General features: G+C 31.3%; 1 protein-coding gene across 1 annotated transcript; it reads left to right on the forward strand.

The window, feature by feature from the left end:
* The first annotated feature begins 1299 nt into the window (after positions 1-1299).
* LOC143910288 (uncharacterized) lies at positions 1300-20589 on the forward strand. The gene is made up of 6 exons (XM_077428692.1): positions 1300-1453; positions 9839-9938; positions 10010-11124; positions 16868-16918; positions 17822-18007; positions 20219-20589. Exons 1-6 carry the CDS (start codon positions 1300-1302, stop codon positions 20587-20589), a joined length of 1977 nt encoding a protein of 658 aa, XP_077284818.1.
* The last annotated feature ends 4238 nt before the right edge of the window (positions 20590-24827 follow it).

Consider the following 24827-nt stretch of genomic DNA (forward strand, 5'->3'; position numbering starts at 1 on the left):
TTCGAGCCGATCAACATTTTTTATTACCAGATTCGTTTTCAGTGGACATAGCTCTATAATAAAAGTCATATCTCGTCTCTGAACCATTTTTCGTGTCGAACAGTGTTATTATAGTTGTTAAGAGGGCTGTACACCCGAAACCTTAATTTTGTAGCCGTTCCTTTCTTCGATATATATATTGAGTGAATGCGACAATATACAATATATTGAGTGAATGCGACAGTTGCGCTTCGACCAGATAAAACGTATTTTAAATTGACAAAATCGAGGTTTCGTATTCTCCTATTTTCTCCTCCGAAATTGGACCAATTTAAAAAAAAATTTCATCATCGGTATGAGAAAAATATTTTCTGTGCAACTATGTGCGTATTTTTTTTTTAAATCGACCGTTAAATAAGCACGCTGGACTCTTTTCGTGGGTGTAAAAAATAGGCGATTTTATTGATGTTTGGCGGCTCCTAGCTCCTTTAAAAAATAACTAATCAAAAAAATAAAACGATAGATGCAACCCAATGGTGGATATCCATAGCATATTAAAAATAATTTCTCTAGTGCCATAACTGAGGAAGGGAGAAGTCTAATACGTTTGTATAGACAAGGCGCTGGTGTCCAGCCCTCTTAAAGAGCCACGATAAATTGTACAACAGAATATTTCTAAAACCAATACAACAAAATATCTACATTATTCTAATCATTGTATATATTTGATAGACCTTCTAGTTACTAAGGTACACATTAATGCATAAACGAGCGATAAATGGTACAAGACAAATTCTCCCTATACATTTTGGCTTCATCTTGTTTTGATAAATAAAAAAAAACACTTACGAATATGATAGAAACTTGTACAAATTTCCAAAATTGTTGTATAAGTACTTATTTGTGCCTTGATTATAGATTTACATATCCGTAGGCAGTCAATAGGCAGCAGATTAGGGAAGTCAATCGGATGCATATGTATAGCCGAGCGTAATTCGTTTTTATTATATGATACAGGTGATAATTTGCGTAACAGCCGAATCGTTTGTGAAAGAAAACGAATAATAATAAAAAATACATAGGATTCGTCTGCAGTAACACGGTGAACGGCAAAAATTACCATATTATGAGATCGACCCAGTGGCCATGCTGAGCACTGGTTCAACACTGGTCTTCAGTTGTTAGTTAGTCGTGGAGGAGTGCGGTACCTCCACGACAACACCATGGACGACCATTGAGTATCCCCATCACAAAATAAACAAACGTTCATAGCGGTTTTCAAGTGCTATTTCGATTTTGTTTGGACTTGTTGTCGTCAAAATGATCACCAAGATGGAGGAGAGCCAGCAGATAATCGATTCTAAAAAATACGTGCCCCCGATCGATTACAGGAGGTCTTCGATCAAAGGGATTGCTGTCATCATAGGGTTGGCTATGTTCGTCGCCTTGGTCATTTACTTCTCACCGATGCCTGGTTAGTTCTATTTGTTATGAAATTTTCGTCGAGGTTGAAGTGTTTTCTGTGGATGTTGCGAAATGAATGGTTTGATTTCAAGGTAGTACAATATATAGTGATATTGTTGCTTGCATCATGTTTATCTATTAGTGTTTGTCAAGTTGTAAAGTTTCGACGATGTTCAGGTTTCAACATTCCTTCCGTTCAAAAACCTTACGAATCTGGTATACCTATTCGATGCCAGTTATGTTGAGTTGGTGGAACACATCCTAAATAGCACGATATAAATTTTTCAATCTTATTTCTTTGTTTTTATTTTGTGTACATATTTTTTACTTGATTTTTATTATTTTTTTATGATGTTTTTTTTTTATTTATGATTTTTATTATTTTCTTATGTTTTTTTTTATTTATGATTTTTATTATTTTTTTTATGATGTTTTTTTTGTAATTTTTATGATTTTTATTATTTGTATTAAAATCACATTGACGCTTTGGGGCAACCTGTCAAGTCTCTGTGGTATTGATTTTTTAAAATAAAATAAAAATAAAATAAAAATATAATTTCGAAAGAGACTTTGTATGTAAGTAAATGTTGTTGGTTGGAAAATGGTGGGGAACTTCGAAAACAAGTCGATATTTTCATGACGACATGGGGACGGGAGACGGGGAACGGGGGGCACCGGGGGCGAAAGCCCGGGGGGCGCCGGGTTCTTATATAATATTAAATAGATCTAATATATAATTTCGAAAGAGACTTTGTATGTTTGTAACTATAGTTGGTTGAAAATCGAAAACTAGTCAATTTTATGACGATTCGATTGGTTGAATATATTTTTTTTCTATTCAAATAATAATTCAATAAAAAAACAAATGAATATTTACTATTAGATTCGCCGTGTTTAAGCTGTTTATAAAAACAAATACTGAGTGAAGCCGAGTAAAACAACCAGTGTAATATAAAAGGAGAATTTTTAGTATATATAGTATTTCATATATAAAATCCTGTTTATATACATTTTTTTATACACATATTTATATTTTTAATTTAAATATCTAATATATGTAAAACAAATTCGGATGAGACTAATCCATGATTTTATCTATTAATTTGTGGAATACAAGAAGGATAAAAAACAATTCGATAATTATACATATGTATGTATGTATATACACGTTCACACATTTTACATACAGGCTATTAGAGCAAATACAAAATTTCTACTTCTGGTTTCTAAATTCTAGCCAAAACCTAATCAACTCAGTACATAACGAATACAAATATAAATTTTCAGCTTGATACGTTCAGGGGTGTGAAAAAAATCGTGTGGTCACAACATTTGTGAATTTTGTAAGAGGAAAAAAATCTCACTTCCGGTTTATTAAATTTGATGATTTTTTTTATTTTCATCAAATTGATACAAGGATTATACTTGAATTTTATCGTGAAGAGCACATATATTTAAGGGGAAAAAATAGTTTAAGAAAAATCGAAAAAGAGTAAACTGCCATTTTTATATATAACTTGGTATTAAGCTTAAACTTCTAGATATGAAATTTCAGTTCAATAAAAATTTCGGTTGAGGTAAAAATATTTAAAAATATTAGGGTATAGAATTTATAATTTCTATTACATGTAAAAAAAATTCTGTATTATTTGGTTAGAGGTTTGGGAGATAATTTAATTAAAAAACTTAAAAAAAAAACACCTATAAAGGGAGGTACCATTTCCATTCAACTTAAAAATTTGAAAAACCACCAAACATAGTAACCGATACTATGTTTCAGTTCGATAGAACTAACGATGTTCAAAAAATCCACTGATGCACAGACACATATTTTCTAGACCAGTGGTTCTCAAGTGGCCGCATGTGGCCACTAGTGGATTTTACTGCGGCCACCAGCGACTTAGTAGTAATTAATACTAATATTTAAAAAATATATATATATATTTTAAAAACTACAAAAAAGTAACTTAACAATAGTAGAAACCAACCTCATCACTGACAAACTAAAAAATATAGCGAAAAGCCTTGTGACAGAAGTTGAAAATGACAATTTTTCAATTTTATCTTCTGTTAGTGATTTGATAGATAAGATGACAGACACAACTTCAAAATTAAAATTAAAACTTAAAATAATAGAGTGTCTTAAATCTCTGAATCTGGAACTTGATAAAAGGTTCGAAGAATTGAATTTTTTTAAAACTGTTTCTTTTGTATCTTCCCCTTTTATTATCATGACAAATGAAAATTTCATAGTACTACAAAATAGATTAAAATCATTTTCATTATAGAGATTAATTAACTGGGCTAGCGTAAAATATGCATTATTAGAAATTAGTCATGATCAAGTTTAATAATATTTCGGTTCAAAAATTTTGGTCGGAAATATACGTTGACAATGAAACAAACTAATATAAAGATTTAGCTTTATTAATATTGTCTAATTTTCCCACTACCGTATATTGCGAAAGATCATTAAGTGTAATGCACTTTATTAAAAACAAATTTAGAAATCAGCTGAAAGACGCAAACTTAGAAGCAGGAATGCGGCTTGCATTGGAAGAAAGGAGTACTGAGCAATTTCCATTTGCATTATTATTAAATAAATAGATACCAAAATGTTAAAATTTATTTTATTTTATGAATGAATTGATCCACTTTTTTGTAACTTTAATTTATTTGATTAAATTTGGTGCGGCCACCAGACATTTCCATGGGACCATTATTATCACCTGTGCGGCCAAGGTAAAATTTTGCCTTAGAACCACTGTTCTAGACGTGATCAGTGATCGATTCAGAGATCTAATCAGTCAAAATCTCGAGTTCGAATTTTCGCATGATCACAAAACTTCATGTATTGTTACTACGTATATAGTAAAATAATCGTATAAACATATATTATTACGGGTAGAACAAATTGATTGCAGAAAAGTTGATTGGGGGGGGGGGGGGGGGGTGGTAATAAATTTTGAAAGCATTATATATGCATATTGGACAATTTAAATATTTTTACATAAGCTTTTCCAAAAATTGATAAAAAATGCGAATTATTTGTGATGTAGAAATATGTATGTATACATATTTAGATAAATTTGTTTTTTTCTGGTGAATTATTTTGATAATAAACATAATTTATTTACAAAATATAATGTTTGGTAAATACATTTTTAACGGTTTTTATGACTAGGCGTTCAATTAAAGTAGTAAAAACAAATTAATTCATGAAAAATGTTTTATCGAATAATCTATCATTCATACTTACTCACTCGTACATGGAAAGTTGATTATGATAAAACTATTAGTGCCACATAAAATTCTTTCAAAATTATCTACCTATAGACGAATTAATAACAAACTTTCCGTTGCGATGAACAGATTGTGTGTATTTCCATTCTCAACACAAAACATGTAAAAAATATCATTGTCAACATAATAGGTAAAATATATTTAGTTATGTCGTGTGTATAACATGTACAAAATATATTTGACGAATTGCGGAAATGTAAAAGTGAAATTTTATTTAAATGATAGAAAAGCCGTGCCATAAAAAATACGGATCAGGAAAATAACGCTTATTTAATTATTTTTTATTGAGATTATCGTGTATTCAATTCAACGCTTTTTAATTCGTTAGACATTTTTCTCGCGAATGTGCAATAGATATGATACTATTTTCTAGTGAAAAATTACATTTTTTTTTTCACATAGAAAAGAAACGAGAATTATAAATAGCGAGAGAATGCCAAGTGCATCAAAAATATTGTAAATAGGAAAGGTGGGTGTATATACATATTTACATAAGAAAAAAAATCAAAATCGTGCATAAAAATGCGCTTTAAACATTATCGGATATGAAAAGCGTTTCGTGAAAAGTAAAAGTATATAATAAACGGCTTTGATGTGTATGTAGGTGCATATAATGAAGGCTTTTTATGCATTAAAAAAACTAGAACAGCATCTACGAATCAAATTCACAGCAATAAATCGGTGAGAGCGTCAAAACCATAAACCTGTTTGCAAAGATAGCAAATGGAAAAAAGCAGCATAGCAAATTCATTTCTCATGACATTTCGTTTGCCTAGTGCAAATATGGTATCATGTTCCAGTGACGTCTGCAAAGTAAGCCATATGACGTATTTTTTAAATTGAATCAATTGCGTGCACGTAATTGTCAAGATATTATCAGTCGAAAACATGCGATATTGTTATAAATGTTTGTTGAAAGATATACAATTTGTATCGGTAGTATTTTAAACCTTGGTATTGACAGTCGAGACAGGCCTGCTATATGAAAACACACGCAAATAAGGATCAAGTCAAATAACATTTGCTATGTTGCTGATAAGACAAACAATAAATAGGTCAAACAATAAATATGTCCGATATAGTCCGGTCATTTTAGCATAAAAAAGGGAATTAGAGATAATAAGCTGAATTTTCGTATATACCTTCATTTTGACGTTCTAAAAGTTGTCTCAAAAGTCTCATAAAATTTCGTGTCTGCGTCGTAAGTTATTCAAGGTCAAAGGTAAAAAAAAACAGTTTTTCACGATTATCTCGGTTTATATTGCTCCAATGATGCTAACATATGTATATTATAAACATTGTAGAGCGTAAAATTTGCGACAAATTTTATTTGAAACTGATATCGAATCACCATTATAATATAAACATGTAAGCATTCAATATATAACCTATGAGTGAAGTAGAAATATATACATATGAGAGATAATGAGAACCTTTAATGCAAATTTTATAAGATTGTGTGTAGTGTGAAAAAGAAAAAGTTATAGGCGTTTAAACAAATAAAATCCGCAGTGGCGTAACGTGAATTTTAGGCGCCCCGCAAAATATTTTAAGGCGCCCCCCCCCCCTTATACACATTATTTCCTTCTCGAAATGTCAAATTACATTTAGCAGTTGAATGAATTGATGCCAATAATTTATACGACTTTACAATTCTAACGAGATATGTATATTCTTCAATTGTCTCTGAATTTTTCCACAAATCGTACGTAAAACAGGATTTAGTGTGAACTTGTGATTTTTCATTAATTACATTTTTTTTGAAAGTCCTCTACAGTATTTTATCCCTACAACCCAAGAATAGTTATAATATTGTTTTTTTTTTGTCAGCAAAAAGCCAACACAGTACACTCTATTCAGTTTTACTGAATCGCTTCACAAAGCATTTATTGGGTGATTAAAGAGTACCTGCTTATAAAGGGCAGGTAGCTCGCTGCATCTATCCACCAGATACGCAGTCACATACGCAGGCATGCAGTACCACGATTTTGCGCTGTCAGTTCTAAGAACTCTAGCGGAAAGTGACCAAATACCGTTACCGACCACTAAGTCAACTTGGGGGGTCTCCATTGTTAGCCGGCTGCACTTTAGCCTGGAGATAATCCTCGAAAACCAATTAAAGCGGCGGCTCCTTTTAGCATATGCTACAATACTAATTGATGCAAATACTGATCACTCAAGTCAAGCATTATGTTGTACTAAACATGCAATACATAGGTTTGATCATTTAGAAATCAATTATCAATTTCACTTGAAAATTTTTTACCGAGACATAAAATACAATCAGTTTCGGTGAATTGTTCTTTATTTTAACCGTTAAGTTTGGCCTTAATTAAAAAGTGCAGTTAGTCTCAATTCTGTTCGGTTAAATATATATCTATTAAATTATTGCATGTGACAGTTCGAAGGTAATTTTTGAAAAATGAAATGTTGGATGTCACTGGAAATCGCCAAATTCAATACAATGTGACGCAATACAATTTTGTTTCGTCACTTTTTTCGCGTGATGATTTGTGCTAATCAAACGGCGCACGCATGTTATGGTCATGTCAAAGATGACGAAGACAATATGAGTATTAAATGTGATTTAAACGAGCGGTAAAGCGGGAAACTTTCCATCGTTCGTAACAATATATGTATATGTATATGTACGTGAGGAGCGTTTATGTCGGATGACACAAAAGGTATTCTGTCATTTAACAGTTGAGCTACAACGCAAATTGGCTATGAAGATGCACAGCACAGTCTGTAAAAACAAACAAAAAGTAATGCAAAAACGGAAAAAATGACAGAACGTGATCCGTTATTGCGACTCACAAGAAAGCGGAAAGTACGGTCAATGTTGGAGAAAAACGGTGAAAATTTTCGTCGTTATGTCAACGTGAAAAACAATGAATGTGAAGGTATGTGATTACGTGAATTTAAAAAGGGGATTATGTCGTGCTATGTGTGCTTACGAAACTCCAATCTATTAAATAAAACTGTATTTATAATCATTTAACGCCACATGCTATGTTGGTCGTACGGTTTTTACTGCTTTTTTTAATATTATATTTTCGATAATGTTGAAATAAATATATGTATTTATGGTTCGGTGATTATTGGTCACAAAGCGCTCGCCCAAAAGTCACTAAAATCTTTATAACGGAACATCTGGCAGCTGAATTCTATCGATAACTATTATACTAACTCGAGTGCCAAATATTCCGTATTCGCGATTTTTATGGCTAAAATTGTCTTTTGGGCGATCCAATTACCGTATTTAAAGTGTAAATTTAATTTTATATAATAATGACGGCTGTTTGATCAATTAGAATGTATGAAAATTTAATTCAAATGCCAAAATTATAATAATAATGTTACAAATTTTTTAACTCGTATTAATTCATTACTTTTTTATTCTGCTTATTTACATTTTTAAGAATTTTTTTTCAGTTCAAATGAATATATCGTCATCTTTGCCATTTGTCTGCAACATACATATAAAATCACGCGTGCCATAATGTGGCATGCTTCTTTCATTCAATTAATTTTGAATTGCAGAGTTTTCAAAAATTGCAGAGTAAAAAATAGAAATATATTTTTTTGGAAGAAAATTGCATACTTTTAAAAACATTTTTCAACTATTTACTATTTTTCTACTATTACTATTTATGAAAGTTATCTACACACATACAACGTATAATATTTTCATATTATGCATTTTGAACTCGGCAACAAGTTCGTGGAAAGTAAATGTTTTTATAATTTAAATGATAAATTGATGAATCTCTTTAGATTGTAAAGAGAAGATTGAGAGGTGATTAAATTTATAAAAATGTTCAAAGTCATTATAAATGTCAAATTAAAAACCATTTAATGGTTGAAATGAAATCTCTCGTCTAAGAGGTACTACTTTTTACCTAGAGAAAAAAAATATAGGTACATACATATGTATGTATGTACTTACAGTTAGAAATAATGTTTATTTTCAAATGCAGTATACCTACACTTTAACAAGTTTGGATTATTCTATTTAACTGAATGCTTATTAAATGAATTAGATTTATACCTCAAAATTTTATTCATGTACATAGATACTCACATTTAATACTTATTTATTAATTACAATTTAGCCATAGTGACATTATAAAGTATGTAGTTCCAAGTCGTAACTATATGTTAAACATAAAACGAAAATAAAATAAAACATAATAAGAACAAAATTAGCATACATCAAAAACTAATAATACAATAATAGAACACGTTTCAATCTCAAATTAAACAGTACCAAAACTAGATCAGCATATTTTTGATTAAAAATATCTCTTCATGAACTTACCTTTCAATAAACCGGATGATCAATGGAAAGGAAAACTGGCTAGATTTAAGCGAAAAAACTTCATTTATCCAATTTAACATCAATTCAATCAAACTTTCACTTCAATTCGATTACAATCGACTGAAACAACTTCTATTCAAATCGCATACACATTTGATTTTAAAATTTAATAAAGCCTTAATGCATATTTTTTCATACATTCAATTCAGACGTCAACGCGGATCCATGTCTAAGGTTGGCACAATTTTAACATGTTGACATACAATTGTTGTTCACTTTCACAACGTCGAAAATAAAAATGTTGATGGCTTGCAAAAATTACATAATTTTAATGCGGTCGCATCTGGCTTGTAAATTCATTCTATAATTAATACAAAATGAAATTTAAAGTTACGCAATATAATTAAAGATTAAAATTTCATGGGACGAGGAAAATTCAAATTAAATTAGTGACTTTACTTGACATTAGAAATTATTTGAGTGTGTGAAGTCAAGTGATTTCATGACGGTCGACTCTCTTTTGTAGATATTCTCTTCTTACTCGAAAAAGAAAACATGTTTATTTATTTAAAATTATATTTGAATACACACACCTATATAATATGTTTATACAGTCAAGAACGGAACATGCTCTCTGGCATTATCCGTATATGGCGAAAGAGTGCCATACTCTTGACTGGTGAAAGTTGCATATCTTTTGTCAGTTTTAAGAATCAACATCGTTTCTTTTATCTGAATTTTTTTTAATGGGTTTTGTTTCTTTCTTTACAGAGGAATACTTTGAGAGTTGCGACAGACCTTGCCACGAATTGGATTGGCCGATGATTTGCAGGGTGAAACTCACTTTGGAAGTTTATAAATCACTCAGCAGGTATGTTTATTGGTTTCTTCATACCCTAATTCAAATTGTACTTTAGTGAACCGTTACAAATTCTTTCACAGATCTTGCAAAGAATGTCCGGGAAATTCATCCGATTGTGAGAAAAACCACTGCGTGAGCGCTGATGGGCATTCGAGAGGAATCTTGGCAGCAAATCGCCAACTACCAGGACCCAGCATCCAAGTGTGCGAAAACGACATCATGGTCATTGACGTGGTTAACCGGGTACCAGGTCAAGGTTTGACCCTACACTGGAGAGGACAGCCCCAAATCGAAACCCCTTTCATGGACGGAGTACCAATGGTGACACAATGCCCAATCCCGAGCTATACAACATTCCAGTACAAGTTTAGAGCTTCAGCACCTGGAACCCATTTGTATCATGCTCATTCGGGAGCAGAATCTTCAGATGGACTGTTCGGTGCTTTTATAGTGAGGCAGCCTGAAAAGATCGAACCTCATATAAAGTTGTACGACTTTGACAAGAACGAACATGTTATGGTTATATCTGAGTGGAGTCATGGATTTGCTATACAGAGCATTTTGGATACAATCCCTCTATCGGTCGAGTCTCTTTTAGTGAACGGCAAAGGGGTGCATAAGGATACCAAAGTGTCTGAAAACGAAGGGAAAGTTCCTTTGAGTGGTTTTTCTGTGTCGCCTGGGAAGAGGTACAGGTTTAGAGTGGCTCATGCTGGTGGTGTTAAGGGCTGTCCTGTGACTTTGACAGTCGAGGATCATGTGTTGCAGCTGATTGCTCTAGATGGACATCCTGTAGTGCCGAAAGATGTGAACTCTTTGATTTTGGGTCGCGGAGAAAGGGCCGATTTCGTTCTGAACGCGGACAAGGAAGTTCGATCTTATTGGATAAAAGTTTCCAGCGTGGAGAATTGCGTTTCTCCGATTTATAGCGCTGCCGTGTTGAAGTATGAAAGTGACGATAGTAATAACGGAAAGACGGAGATGGAGAACGATAAAAGTGACGTTGATGATTCGATGCATCATGAAAACGAATTGAATACAGTGACCGGAGACAAATGCGTTGACGAGAAGACATTGTGTGTCAGTGAAGTGCAATCTTTGAATAAGATGCCTGTGGAGTTGACCGCAGAGAAGATGCAAACTACTATATATCTGCCGTTCAAGCATAAAAAGCAAGATTTTCATCCTAATGCAGGTATGTGCAACTTATAATATATTGTGTCACTTGTAGTCGCGTCACTATGAACGCAGATTGAATTTAGTCGCGTTGCTTCATGTTGCGTCAGCGTGCGACAAACCTAGGGTTTCCAAAAAATTTTATATAAAAATAATTGAAAATATAATACATGAAGGAAAGATTATTGAACGGCGAGTGTGTGGTTAGCGAACGTGCATGGTATGAAGCGTGTATGGGTTATTTGCCATGAGGCTTGCCTGACGTTAAGACGTATAAATAAACACTATCTAAGCTACTACATGTGCATTATTTGGAACATCCAGAATCCTACATATGTACATATATTATGTAGGAGAAATAAATAAGCTTTGAACGAAATCCTTATAAATTATTGTTTATTCAAGGGTCCCAACAGTTTCGACCAGTAGGTTGTATCAAAAATTGTGCCCATAATTCCGAAAATGGTTTGAAGTCAAGAAAATTTTATTTAATCAATTACATATTTCAATATAACCGATATTAAACAATAAATTTTAAATTTTTTTCCTGACTTAGACCACTCAAAAAAATGGACACACTTGTTCGAAGGTCGGTGAGCCACAACCTAATGAAATAATAAAATAAATAAATAAATTTCCAAATATAATAATTTATTTATTAATAGTTTTGGACCATTGTGGCATTACAGGAAGAACCTAATGCGCCACAATGGCCTACATTTAAAAAAGATAATACAAGTAAAAAAAACAGAAAAATTAGAAAGCAGAATAAAAAAATAATAAAAAGTAACAAAAGGAAAATAATAATACAAATAAAATAGTACATAAAATGTACAAAGGAGAAAGAAAAAGTAAAATAAATCAACAAAATATGAAAAATAAAATCACAGCGAGGCCCAAATGGAAGAGAGTAGATTAAGATTCCACTCATTCATCACATTCAAATTAAGAAAGTAATGATGAGCGCAGGTTACCAAGTTACCAAGGTGGAAAATATCACATTCAGGGACGGCAGCAACGATTTCATTGAGAAGTTGAATAGCTCTTGGAATAGGAGCCATTCGAAAAAGAACTGTGCGAGCAGCAGGTACAACTATCAAATGATGATGTCTACCACGCACATAATTATTAGGGACATAAAGTCCCAACTGTTCCAGCAACAACGGGCATGACGTATTACCACGCAATAGCTGGAGAACGAAACGAATTAACGAGAAGTTTCTCCGAAGTTCAAGGGAATTATACCCAAGCATGCCCAAAAGGAAAGGAGTAGGATAGAGATATGGGTAGTACCCATACTCTTTCTTATAAAGAAAACGAAGAAATGCTTTTTGCACTTTTTCGATAATGTAATCGGATATTTAATATGTACATATGTATGTATGTTATATAGTTTTTATGAATTTATCATATAATGTTTTGTTTTTAAAAATATACTAGTGGCCTGTTGTAATATGTGCATTTATTCTGCTTTTGCGAGATTCTGGACATATCGAATTAAAATAAGTGATAACAACTTGTGAATTGAGTCAAATAGAAATAGTGTTTTTGAAACTGAAAATTGGAATTCCGCCACTTTCAAATATAGTGGCTCATATCTTTAATTTCTAGCTAAGCAGTTTATCTGGGTGAAGTTAATAAAATAAAAGGCTTGTAAAAATTTAAAGGGCCACGAGGCGAATTTAAAGTAACCATGGTATATGTTGTATCTTTCGTGGCAAGAAAGTTTTACTTTTCATTTAAATCACCCCTCGTGTCTTTGCGTCTTAAGCAAAATGTACCTTTGCTGTGGCCTTGTTTAAGTAATTGAAACTACTCTCAATAATATTTTATTATGACCTGGTCCTCGCCAGTTACTAAATCTCAAAGCAAGTGCTAAGTGCTGGCCCTTTTTTGTGTTGTTCAAAGAAATATAAGCCTATTTCCTAACCTAAGTCCAAATATGTTAATTTTTTTCGTTCTTTCATATAAATTTGAAATTCATTATTGTTAGCTTTGAGAAAAATAATAAATGCAAAAAATCCGGTTTTCTGCTTCAATTAAAATAGGAATTAAAGTCAATAACGGAGAATGTATTCTTACTGTATGTATATGAAAAATATTTACTTTTACAATAAATTGATTAAAAATGTCGTGCTTAAATTTTATAAATATATTTGGATACGATGAGTATTTAACTCCCTTTAAACGAATGCACACGTATTATATAATTTCCATGTAAAGGCATTGAAAAGTGTGCTCCAAGACGATGTGAATGACCGTATAATAATTCCGAAATCAAAATGGCGATTTTGACAGTTGTCGAAGGCCACGCGCTAAAGCAACAAAATCGGATTTCATGCTATCAATTGGCAACATTTATATTTAGCAAAATATGCATAGGTATAAAAAAATGAAACGGATACATATTTGTATATAATTAATTATAGGCACAATACTTTCATTTTGATGATTTGACAGCTGACGATCAATCATCGAAAAATCGAATGCATGCTATGGATGCTCAATCAATCGTTCAACGTGCTTTTAAAATGATCGATAGCGTTCGCTTTTTTATACGACGTTTAGTATTTCAATCATATTTTGCAAAATGTACACACACTTGCGATTATCATTAGAGGTGTATTGAGCTTTCAGATTTTAATTGAGTGCGATTCTTTTATTATGGAATTACATGCATACAATACCTTGAGGAATATACCTACGTAAATATGTGTAATAGCAATTATTCGTAATATGAGTTATGATCAATTAGATCAGCGGTTCCCAACCTTTTTTGTGTCGCGTACCCCTTGGTAGTACATAACGGTAAATTGTACCACCATATATAAATGATTGTATTTCATGAAATTTGTTTTTGCAAGTGTAATTATTATATATATAGTATTTGCATGGTAACGCAGGATAGACGCAATATGTAGATCTGTTTTGGTAAGAAATTTTGTAGAAAAAAAGTTATTGTGGACAATTATAATATGCTCAAAGTTTAATATATTTATTTATATATAATTCTATTATTGATAAATGGTTTTAATAAAAAGACAAAATTACAAATACATATAATATATTTCTTTTCATAAATCTCATTACAAAATAAATTTATAGAGATCATTGTACTTGCTTCGAGGAACATATATTTTTAAATATTGGTTAAAATGATGCGAGATGTACCCTTAAGTCTGGAGCTGCATTCAATCTATTTCTATATTTGTCTTATTAAAATATATGAAGAGAAAGCTCTCTCAACCAGTTCAGTGCTAGTAAACGGCGACAGAAATTTAAGCACTGTCAGAAAGCTGTTCATAACCTAGCCAAAAATTAATAACCTTATTTATTTCGAATTCAGTTTTTAAATGCTATAATTTGAAAGTTCAATCAAGTTCTCCTTTTCCTTGGTAGCTGTCCAAAAATTTTCACTATCAAAGCCGTTTGAATTCCAATTGTTTGCTTCTTAAGGTTTGGGGAAGCACTGTGTAAAAGACGATTTCAGTCCTATTAAATGTTCAGTTATTTTTTCACGTATATCCCGAGACATAATATTCTTGTTTTAAAATAAGAAATTATGTAAAGTACCTCAAATACCTCAGTTTTTTCAGTCGATCTCAGTCGATCATTTTTGATACATAGATTCCAACAATCTAATTTTCTAATCATACTTTCAATTTTATCTGCAACACAAAAGATTATTATCGAGCTGTTCTCGATAATAATAAGTGTCAAATTCAAGTTATTTATTTATTGGAGCGATAACGCGGTAAATTTAAAAATGCACTCCAAAATCCATGCCGGATCTGACGAAAACGTATCGATTGCCAGATTTTCGATCATCGACTGTACATATTGACGTTGACGATGACTAATTAAGATAATGTTTATTAATTATATAAAACATATTTCTTTAACATACCTCCTTTACGTTTCACTTACGATTACAATTCAGGAAAAAATTTGCCTCTTATCCGATCGTTTTCATACTTTGGAATATTGCTCATTTTGGTCATCAATATAAGTAAATGGATCCTCCGCCATTACGATCGAGCAAAAATATCGTGTAAGACGCGTTTGAAATTTCTGAAAAGTGCCTGACGTTTATCCAGTTTTTAGTTTTAAACATACATATATGGCGATAGTAAAATAAAATTATTGGTATTTTTATTAAAAATAATTATGATTGTAAATCATATATTCCTGCATGTCCGCCATTACTGATTTTTTTTCGCGTACCACATGTTGGAAACCGCTGATTAATAATTTACTAATAATTATTTTAAATTCAAACAAATCTATTCATACAGAGGTAGCATTCAATTTTATTGACAACGGGATTTCAATGAAAAATCCCTCCCTATTTTAGTCACGAAAATAAAAACAATATATTGTGAAAATTTTGACAGGATTTTTAATAGGAATTTTGTTCATATTTATACTATGAACTTAAATACATTCCAATACATACAATATTTATATATCGTTAATCAACTGGTTCGAAATTAACTACTCAGTAGTATCTATGCTCGAATCTGCTTATAAAATGTAGCATTAAAAGCTATTGTAAAAGACTTATCGCAAGTGGAGATTGTGCGAGAATTGTGTCAAACTTTACGGTTGTAATAAATATAAACGATGGGGTATGTAATGGACAAAAAGGTCGTATCCATGTCTGATTGTAAATGTCAACTTTCACTCATTCCATTCGTAATGAGCTGGTACCTACTCTTAGTGTATATTATTATTTATTGTTTGGTTGACATAATACAAAGTGAACCTTTTCAAATTAAGCCCACGTGTGTACGTTTATATGTACGTTTCAAACTAACAATGGAAAGTCATTTGTATTGGAATTGTCTTTTAGAAACGTGAATTGAAAATTTATTAGTATTGTATGGGATGATATGTGAAAAATGATTTGTTTGAATTTTAATATCGAAAGATGTAATATGTACATGCATTTTTTCATTGAAGCATGATTCGCGAACTTTCATCTGAAAGTTCATCTTTGTCAATAATTGAAATAATGATCGATAGATGTTGTAAAAAAGGTACAAGATAAAAAAAACGAGGAACTAGATCGAACTTTCCAATCACGTTTCCTAAAAATATAATTGACTAAAATGTATTTAATTTTTTTTTAAATAAATTGTGATAGTACGTACATATGTACATAGATGATATATAATATAGAAGTAACTATTAAAATGAAACCTTTTTTGTTTTGAATAAAATAACTATTATGCTATATATTTCGCAGGATATATTGATGTTCAAGTTAATATTTATAAATTTTATTATTCCTTATATATGGTGTATGGTCTACCTATAAAATAGATTTGTTTTGATTATGTTATTAATGTACTTTAAAGATTAATTTTTTTGATGTTGTTTATTATTCGAAAAAATCTTTTGGTAAATTAATAAAAAATACAGCAATTTGTATACAATTTAAAGCGAAAAAAGCTTATCGAAAAATCATGCTCTTAAGTTCTTTTTTTTCTACCGGAGTTGGAAGTTTACTCTTGTACACAATTTCAGTAATAACAGGCTTTTACGTCATTAGACTAATTTAGTAATTTTCTAAACGTGCATAACACCTCTGTGCAATTGTATTATTTATAATTTGATTTCATACGGCTCTCATCTTTAAATTTTATTTTGAACAATGACGAGTAAATTACTCTTGAATTCTTAGTCATTTGCTAAGCTAACAACCGAATATTAACTTTCCATTTCTGAACTCACTATTGGGATGTGTTGTTTTTTTTAAGCACAGGTAATTCAACTCGATTATTGGTATCCATACCTGGGCAGAAAAACCCGTCAGTGAAATCAAAAGTTGATATGCAAAACGCAAAGTTGATTATGCAGTTCAAGTTTAATATTTTAAGAGATCGATTTGCTTGATAATAAAAAATATTTTTTTATACACGTAAGCAACGTTCACTTTTAACATTTTTTCGATAACGTTTTATTGTAATCAATATAGCGATATACTTTTTATATTTTTATTAGAATGAGAAAATCGCGAACGAATGCTAAATTTCACTTTTTTTTGTTACGCTACGTTGGTTAGAATATTACTTTTTCCGTTTTAAAATAATAAAAATATTTTAATAATATGAATAAAATTTAATCATAAATAAATTTTCCATTAAAAAATCATCTGCAGTTATACATTAAATTGAAAATAATTTCTACTTTGTACAAATTTTGCGTCGTAGATATAAAATGTTAATTTGTAAATTTATAAATAAACTACCTGTATTACCCGGCTTCGCTCGGTATTTCTAATATAATCCGTTTAAACATGACTAATCTAATAGTAAACGTTTTATTAAATTTATTTGAATAATTTTATCTTATATAAATTTATTTGAATACTCATTTTTTTTTATTTAATTGTTTGTCACGATCAAACAAACATATAGTAAGTTTCTTATAAAAATTATATGTACGCTCCCGGCGTCTGCGCCCCCTAGGGCTCCGCCCTCAGCGTCTGCGCCCCCGACGTTTGCGTCCCCTAGGGCTTCGTCCTCGGCACCTACGCCCCCGGGAACTTCAAATCCTTTGAATTAGAAAAAAGTGAATTATTTTTTCGATGACGTCACGGATTTCTACGAACGAAGGATACATACATACATACATACATATATACAAAGTCTCTTTCCAAATTATATATTAGATTATTCATAAAATATAATCAATTGTTTTTTTTCCCGAAGGTTCAGCTGAGATGGACGGGGTAACTTTCACCTTCCCACCTTCACCCTTGCTAACACAACCCCTGGACAAAAACCATGGTACTCTGTGTGTTCGTGCAGCCTGTCAAAAATCTGTCAGATGCGAGTGTGTACACGTCAGATCTATACCTTTGGGAAACACTGTCGAACTGATTCTGGTAGATCAAGGTATGTACATACATACATATATATATATATATATATATATATATATATATATATATATATATATATATATATATATATATATATATATGTAATATAATTTACAGTGTACTCTCGGTTTACCGGGCTAATTCTAGGGAGGACGGGACCGGATAATTGAAAAACACGGATAATCCGAACAATCAATTTTAAATATCGTTTCTGTTGTTTGAGTGAATGCTGTTGTTGAGTAATTGTTTGAGTGACAATAGAAACGATATCTGCATCATTTTCATCGCAATCAAACCACTCGATGTTTTCCCGATCCAAGATTTTCAAATCATTTAAAATTTTCCATTAATCTCAACATTTCCGATATATCATTTCCCTCCGTGTCTTCACAATCCAATAAATCTATTTCCACGTTAGTAAGAATTTTTCTCCATGATCAAACCAGTGTTACTGGTCTTACTTTCGACCAAGATTTTGTTATTCCGTGATTAGCATCTAATATACTAATTTTTTTCCACAAATTGATCAAGTCATCATCTTCCTCAGCAAAAGTTTTGAGAACATCAGCACCATAAAGCCGTTTCATTAATGATATGAAACCTTGGTCCACGTGTTGAATTTGACTTGTAGTATTAGGCGATAAAAATTTAGCTATCATAAGACCGAAAATCAAAAATTTTTGCGTGTTTATATGAGAAATTATAATTAAATGCAAAAATGCTCTAAATGTACTCATTATTATATATTCTCATTCTTATTTCAAGCACGGATAAATCGCCTACCAAATAATCTGTACCCGGGTAATCGAGAGTGCACTGTATGTATATTAAATTCTATTATAAGACGTCTTCTCGTCATATGAGAATCTGTCAATGACCTGTCACAGCCCACAGGTCTGATTTAGTATTCGATCGATAAGAATCTGACAATGAGAATGTAGGCGAGTACATTCGATAGTGAAAAGTCAAAACAATAATAAGTTATATTAAAATTAATAATAGGCTGTACCTTTCTACACTTTCTGCGATTTCTTCCGATACGCTTTCAATTTCGATATTTCTATTTAAATGAGTTCATTCGTTTTTTTTCAGAATATTTTAAAATTTATTCATATATAAGAAATCTTATTTTTCGGATTTTCAAAATTTATTCTCTATCACTGAAAGTGAATTTGTGATATAATTTTAATTTATTGACGCAGTTTCTTTTAATTTTCTACTATCTTCGATTCATCAACGCATCAATGATGCTGTAAAACTGTTTAACATATGATTACGCTTCTGTTAAAATAATATGAAATAAAATATATAAGAAATTATTCATCATCGCTTTCAGTCAAACGTCACCTATGTAATAATTTTCTATTTCTATCTACATATCTAAGGCCATACATTTTATTCAATTCCTTGCTTAATTTTTACTTGAGCCCTAAAAGTACTGAAAGAGTCAGCAAAAAGTTCGGGAAAATCATCAATACTATAGTAAAGATTGTACTATTAAATGGAGTGTTGTTATGATAAGGATACCATTAGCAATCTTGTATAAAAGTAAAAAAATCAGAAACCCTTCTGCGATGAGACAAACTAGCGATCTTGAAAAAAGAGAGTTATTATAAGTTGGCAGCAATCTTACAAGACCAGTCTTATGGGATAAATGGCGCAGAAAACGCTTCTGAATTGTCTCTAAATGATCTATGTTATATGGGTTTGGTATTAAGGAGACCATATGACTGAAGCATACTCCATATTACTACGAACCAAACTGTTATAGAGCAATATCAGAGTATGCGGATTCTTAAATGGTTTCGCAACTTGGCAGATAAATTCCAATAGCTTATATGAATTGGTGACTATATGGTTAAAATCTATTGGAATACCCAAGTCTCTGGCACAATTTTTCGTTATAAGGTCTTCATTATTAATATTGTAAATAAAGTTTATTAGATTATGATTTCTGGAAAGTGTCTGAAATATTGAGATACATAAGGCTTACATTACACCATTGGGATATTGTATCAATGTGGGATTGTAATTTTAAGCAATCCGATACACTATTGATAGGATGGAAAACCTTAAGATCATCAGCATAAAGTAAGCACTGGCACCGCAGAAGGGGAATGAGATCGTTAATATACATAATAAATAGAAGTGGTCCAAAGTGTGAACCTTGAGGGACTCCTGAAGGGATTCGTGTAAAATGATTGATTTATCTTTTTTATTGCAGGTGGTGAAACAGACAACGTGTTTCATCTTCACGGCTACAGCTTTTACGTGGTGGCCACTAACCAATTTACAGAAGCACTCCAATCTGGAGCAATCGAGCGCATGCACGAGGAGGGCACCCTCTTCTCCAAGAGGAATCTGATCGATCCAGTCGAAAAGGACACGGTGACGATACCCAAATTCGGAGCAGTGGCTCTTAGATTCAAAGCTGACAATCCCGGCTTCTGGATCCTGAGGGACGAGAGATCCAACCAGTGGACGAGAGGATTGGACGTCCTGCTCCAAGTTGGTGAAAGATCCGACTTCGTCCAGGCTCCGTCAGACTTTCCAAAGTGCGGCAGTTATGTCGGACCGCATTATTTTTTAATTTGAACATCCACGACGAACTCTGAGAGCAATTTGAATCGGTTCAAAAGTGTGTCGTGGTAAATGTTCGATGTTGGTTCTAAACTGTGATGGAATGTCAGTGAAAAGCAGTGGCTTGCTATAAAATCGTTTTATAATGTTGGGTTTCATTGTCATAATGTGTATGATAATAAATGTATACGGCTTTTCTCTGCGAGCCAGCGATTGTGCGTATTATTCCGTTTTACCTTGTGAAAGTTTGATTTCAAATTGAATTTTCGAGTTTCGTTTATTTTTGAATTTCACGAATTCGTATGTAATGGAATTTTTTTTAATTTAATCGTGCGCCTAGGAGACCTTTACGTTTTAACGCAATAAACAGAGCGTTGAAAATTACTTATGTTCGTACATATTACAAATGTATGCTAGTTTTGAAATTATTGTTTATACATTTTCTATTTTGTATTATATTATTATAATTGTGACTGAATTTTGATCGTTTTACGTGATAAATGAATAACATTATGCGTATTCTTATATTAATTTTCGTCTAGATAAGTATCTGTTATGTAGTTTTTAATATTGCATGAATAAAATATTTGAATGAAAATGTGGCTATTAAAGTCACGTATTTTATAATAAACGACGCTAATATTTATACGGACTGTTTTAAATAATCTTATTTTCATTTTTTTAATATATATATATATATGTACATACATACCTACTATGTATTATAGTTTGCAGTAACCGGTATTTTCCGGAGTTCTGAAATGTATTTATTTTATATTCCAGCTTGAATTTCGATTCAAACACCGATTTCTACACGATTTTGGTCTAAAACTAATTTATACGCCTCTACATATATCATGCAACATTAAATAATCAAGTATATACATAGTACATATTCAATTTTATATGTATTTTAATATATGTATGTATGTATTTACGTGTATTAATAGAGTGGATTTCACTTTGAGGAAGATTTTCCAATATTTTTGATTCATTGAAATATATAATATATGTACATATGAAAATTTTAGTGAAAGTTTCAATGTCTAATTGGATTATTTTGTGTGTGTAGAATTAGCATAATAAATTAAAAATATATATTTCAACCTTAAAATGAAAAAAAAATACACTATAAAAGTAAAGAGGTTTACATACATAGGAACATATGAAAGTATACTTGAAAAACAAAATAAATCAAGAATCAAAGTGAAGACTAATACGTGTATTGCATATATATATATATATATATATATATATATATATATATATATATATTTTTTTTTTTTTTGTTTTTTAAATTGATTATTAAAAATTAATGCCGTCTGGGAACGTAAAAATGTATCCAATGAAACGTTTATTTTATGTAATTTGTAATAATAAATTTATCTTCAGTATAATATAACAATTATTGTGCAATATCACGCAACTGAAGTCTGACGCAATATAAGAAAGTAAATTCTGTTTTTATTGTATACATATGTAGGAAAATATGATTTTTTTTTTAATAAAATTTTAATGAATCAATGTATGTAATGTTTTCACGGTGGATGTTGTTAGAAAGAAAAAAGTCATAAATATCCAAGTATCGTTACGCTTTCTTTCAATTACGCGATAATGTACATAAATTCGAACCCGTAAATACTGGATAAAGGTAATTACATTTGACAAAAAGTAAAAAAACCCGGTGAACGAAACTCGTTTTACGATTTCGTATCACTTTCAATTTGGTCACAGAGTGCGATTATTTCGACCAGTGTCCCAAACTAGTTTTTGGACTTGGAAAGTTTCTTTTCCTTTTCGTTTCTATAATATTATCATATATATAAAAAAAAAACTCTATTCGATATAGGCACCTTATTTATTATACTTTTTTTTATCCTCTCATGTGGAGATCGAAACGATGCTTTCGTTTTCTAATGATGAAAAAAAAATCACCTAGAACCCGTTTCGTTTTCAAATAATATGAAAATACGTGACACACGACCTTTTAACGCGGGATGATTATAATATTTTAAAATTCTATTATCTTGATAAATCGGAGAGAGTTTACATTACATTAAAAACAAAGATTATTCTTGATTTAATATTGCTATTATATATGTATGTATTTTATGTGATTTACTAGTTTCGATGTTTTTTTTTATTATAAATTATGATTGATGTTACCAATTATACTGAAATTTACCTAAAATTATGACGTTTATGTGAATAAGATAAACTAAAAATGTGATACGTATTTTAAAAACATTTTTTGTCACACATTTCTGTTTTAGTAAATAAATATTTTTACAAAAATGTTAACTCGATGTAATACTTTTAGCATTGGCATTAATTTTTACGTAATATGTGTTATATGGTCATTTTAATGACTGCCGTATTTTTTTGCCAGTAATCATTGATGTGATGATTCAGGTGAATCATCACATTGATGTGATGATTCAGGTCAACGAGCAGAAAAAAGGTTAGATAATATATAATACAATTAGCTCACTACAAAGATGTTACGTAAAAGTGCAATTTTAATAATTATTTTTGACAGCAGATTAAACGAAATTAATGTGGCGAGTAGAATAGCACTTTCATTTCTTTTTGGACCACGTCGAGATGATGCCGAGAGGAGTCACGAAAATTTCAAATAGCAACAATCATCTATGATCATCGCAAGTATGGTTTGATCTGCCAATGAATTATTACGTAAGAAAGAGAAAGCAAAGGTGAATTCTTTATTGACAAGAGAAACTTGCCAAAAACGTGGTTCGACGATCGTGAAGCTGGTTCCGTTATTTTGGACAGGGCTGTCAATTAATGCTATGAATAAATTTTTAATTAAATTGTACATATGTATGTACATAAATATACTATCTCGAAAGTTCATAAAACTGATTGATTTTTAAATGCTTTTTATTATTACGAAATTATGTTCACAATACATCTTATATCTATTTTAATAGCTACTCATCTACTGATCATTTTCTATTTTACAATTTTAATTTAATTTTGTTTGTAATCATAGTATTATATTATTCTAATATTAATGTACAGCATAATAGGAAAAAGAGCTCAAAAATCTATTTACAATTCTTATAAATGCTCATAATACATCTAATACATATTATTAATTAAAGACTCTCTAAAGTCGACGATTTAAAGCAGATTGTATTTGGGTAATCTGTGTTTATACCTGAAGGGTATAGATATTTTGTTGTAATCACCGAGAGTCTTCACAAGTGTGTTAGTATGGTTATTAGTGATTCTGTCATAGAATCTTCTGGTCAGTTTGTTAATAATGTCTGTAACAAACGGAATATTATATATGGCATGCAGTTTTTTCAAGTTAGTATATATGGGTGTATTATACATAATTTTTAGGGATGGATTTTGTATTACTTGGAGCTTAGAAAGGTTAGTATTCGAGGCGTTATTCCATACAGGTGAAGCATAGGTTAAACATAAAACTGATTAGAATGTCGTATAAGTTTGAAGAAATGTCACTCAGTTTTATGACATCATCACAATCATTGTTCAATGGCGATGTATAAAGAAAGTGTCGTAAGTAATACAAACATAAATGTCTTTAACTTTATTTAATTAAATAAACTTATACATTTTCAGTACGCCGCATTATAACAAACAATCTATACAATTTTTTTTTTAATTTATACCTGGAAGTCCTAACAGGTAACCCCAATGCGCCTTCCTGGCCAGAAACATTGTACAATTCATTAAAATATTATTAGTATTGTTGCGTAGGGGTGGGTGGAGGATCCAAATAAAAGGCCAGTGTCGCTTCACAGCATTTATTGGGTAATTAAGGAGAACCACGCACTGCCAGTGCTCTATCCAAGTACTTGTTTATAAAGGGCAGGTCGCTCACTGCATCTTCGACTTCCGTTTACTTCCGACTCCCATTTTTTAGGCACGTACACGGATATTCAGTCCTACGGTCCAAGGGACTCAGTCCCACGCTTTCGCGCTGTCAGTTCTGAGAACTCTAGTGGGAAGCGACCGAGTGCCGTTACCGACCACTTAGTCAATTGGGGGGGTCTCCATTGTTAACTGACTTACACTTAAGCCTGGAGTTAATCCTCAAAAACCAATTATAACGGCGGCTCTTTTAAGCGTATGCTACAGTACAAAGTACGCACATAAATACATATCAATTAATATCCACAGAGACATCTTTGCCTAAATTTGTAAATTTGCAGCATTTTATACAATTCGGTGAAATTCGAGATTGCTGAAATTCGAGATTT

This window comes from Arctopsyche grandis, chromosome 4 (genome assembly GCF_051622035.1).
Source record: "Arctopsyche grandis isolate Sample6627 chromosome 4, ASM5162203v2, whole genome shotgun sequence".
In the NCBI taxonomy this organism is placed as follows: Eukaryota; Metazoa; Arthropoda; class Insecta; order Trichoptera; family Hydropsychidae; genus Arctopsyche; species Arctopsyche grandis.

What these genes read in the sequence shown, in the direction of transcription:
- LOC143910288 (XM_077428692.1), top strand. Translation starts at nt 1,300, where the DNA reads ATGATCACCAAGATGGAGGAGAGCCAGCAGATAATCGATTCTAAAAAA. An exon ending in TTACTTCTCACCGATGCCTG is followed by an intron (nt 1,454 to 9,838) that starts GTTAGTTCTATT and finishes CTTTCTTTACAG; the next exon opens with AGGAATACTTTGAGAGTTGC. An exon ending in ACTGATTCTGGTAGATCAAG is followed by an intron (nt 18,008 to 20,218) that starts GTATGTACATAC and finishes TTTTTATTGCAG; the next exon opens with GTGGTGAAACAGACAACGTG.